Source organism: Apodemus sylvaticus, chromosome 4, assembly GCF_947179515.1.
Source record: "Apodemus sylvaticus chromosome 4, mApoSyl1.1, whole genome shotgun sequence".
Classification (NCBI taxonomy): domain Eukaryota; kingdom Metazoa; phylum Chordata; class Mammalia; order Rodentia; family Muridae; genus Apodemus; species Apodemus sylvaticus.
In genome coordinates, this window is record NC_067475.1 from 134,913,619 (window position 1) to 134,915,023 (window position 1,405).

The following is a 1,405-nucleotide window of genomic DNA, read 5'->3' on the forward strand; positions in this document are numbered from 1 at the left end:
CTACCACATTATCATTTCAGAATATTTCCAATCTTTTCACATGCATCTCCCTTTCTGGCCTTTTCGTGTTTTTCCTTTCTTCCAAACATAGCATTAAATGATAACACGATTTCAGAATCATTCCATACACACACATACACTTTTAAGACAAAGGCTTGATAAATAGCTCAGGCTAGCCTTGAATTTACAATCCCCCAGCCTCAGCCTCCAGAGTACTGAGATGATTATACTTCAGCTGTGACATTGTTTTAATAACTCTACAATACTTCATTATGTAGAAATGTTTTAATTTACTTAACAATCCCTTATATTGGCTTCTAGGATTTATTTGTTGGTTGGCTAGTTGGTTGGTTAGTTAGTTGATTTTGAAGAGAAAGCATCTTGCTATGTTGCCCAGAAGGGACACAGAAGCTATTCAAAAGCTCAAACCCCAAGTGACCCTTCCTGCTCCAGTGTGGGCCAGCAAGCCGGGGCCTACTCTGCCTGGGCACAGTTAGACAAACTGATGCGGTGCCGACCCAGTAACCATGGCGGTGTCTCACAACGAGGTGGAGATCGAAAACTTTCAATATGACAAGGACTCAGAGACATATTTCTACCCCTGCCCCTGTGGGGATAACGTCTCCATCGCCAAGGAAGATTTGGGAAATGGAAAAGATGTGGCGACGTGTCTTAGCTGCTCACTCGTTATAAAAGTGATTTATGACAAAGATCAGTTGGTGTGTGGAGAAACAGTACCAGCCTTTCAGGCAACAGAGTTAGTTAAATGCTGAAGAAGCTCTCAGGAACCCACATCCTGACCAGTGGGGGCTGAGCCCAGGTGGATGAGTGCAGAGTCACCAATCCCCTTGGTAGGCAGCCGCCCTGTGGATGGCCTCATTGGTGTGACCTTCATCAGCCACTGAGCTCAGCATGAAAAAGTGAGCCTGTGACATGTCACACCTGGATTCTATACTTACATGGAACTAGAAGGATTCCTAATTGTCCATCTGAATTTAAGGAAGAGCCTTGTAAACTGGTGGTTTTCCTTCCATTGGTGGCATCCTTTGACTATCTGAAAATTCATTTTCTGAAAATAACATCATCTGCCTCCAAAAACAAAAAAAAACTCAGACCTACATCCTGACAGCACAGTTCTGACCTCTGCTCCAGACAGGTCCACTGTTCCCTGGGTCAACTGGAGGTCTCTCACTCCCAGGAGATTACCATGGTCACGCTAACGTTACAGCCATAGTTCTTATGGCTCACATGACTGGGAAGACCTGCACCTGGGCGACCAGAACTCTGGAGGCAAGCAGCAGTACACGGTGGCCCAGGTGTCTGTTTGGGTGAATCCCATGGGAGGGTCACCTTAAAGATCAGGAAGCATCTTGTTTACAGAGCCTGAGTCAGAGCCTCCGCCACC

General features: G+C 45.8%; 1 protein-coding gene across 1 annotated transcript; it reads left to right on the plus strand.

Annotated features, from left to right (window-relative positions):
• The first annotated feature begins 527 nt into the window (after positions 1-527).
• On the plus strand, positions 528-773 carry LOC127682393 (diphthamide biosynthesis protein 3-like). Its single transcript, XM_052178777.1, has 2 exons — positions 528-631; positions 707-773. Exons 1-2 carry the CDS (start codon positions 528-530, stop codon positions 771-773), a joined length of 171 nt encoding a protein of 56 aa, XP_052034737.1.
• The last annotated feature ends 632 nt before the right edge of the window (positions 774-1,405 follow it).

Bases quoted from the DNA above. Each gene is read 5' to 3' on its own strand.
- LOC127682393 (XM_052178777.1), top strand. From the start codon at position 528: ATGGCGGTGTCTCACAACGAGGTGGAGATCGAAAACTTTCAATATGAC. The intron at 632-706 runs CAAGGAAGATTT...AGTGATTTATGA, and splicing joins GGGGATAACGTCTCCATCGC to CAAAGATCAGTTGGTGTGTG.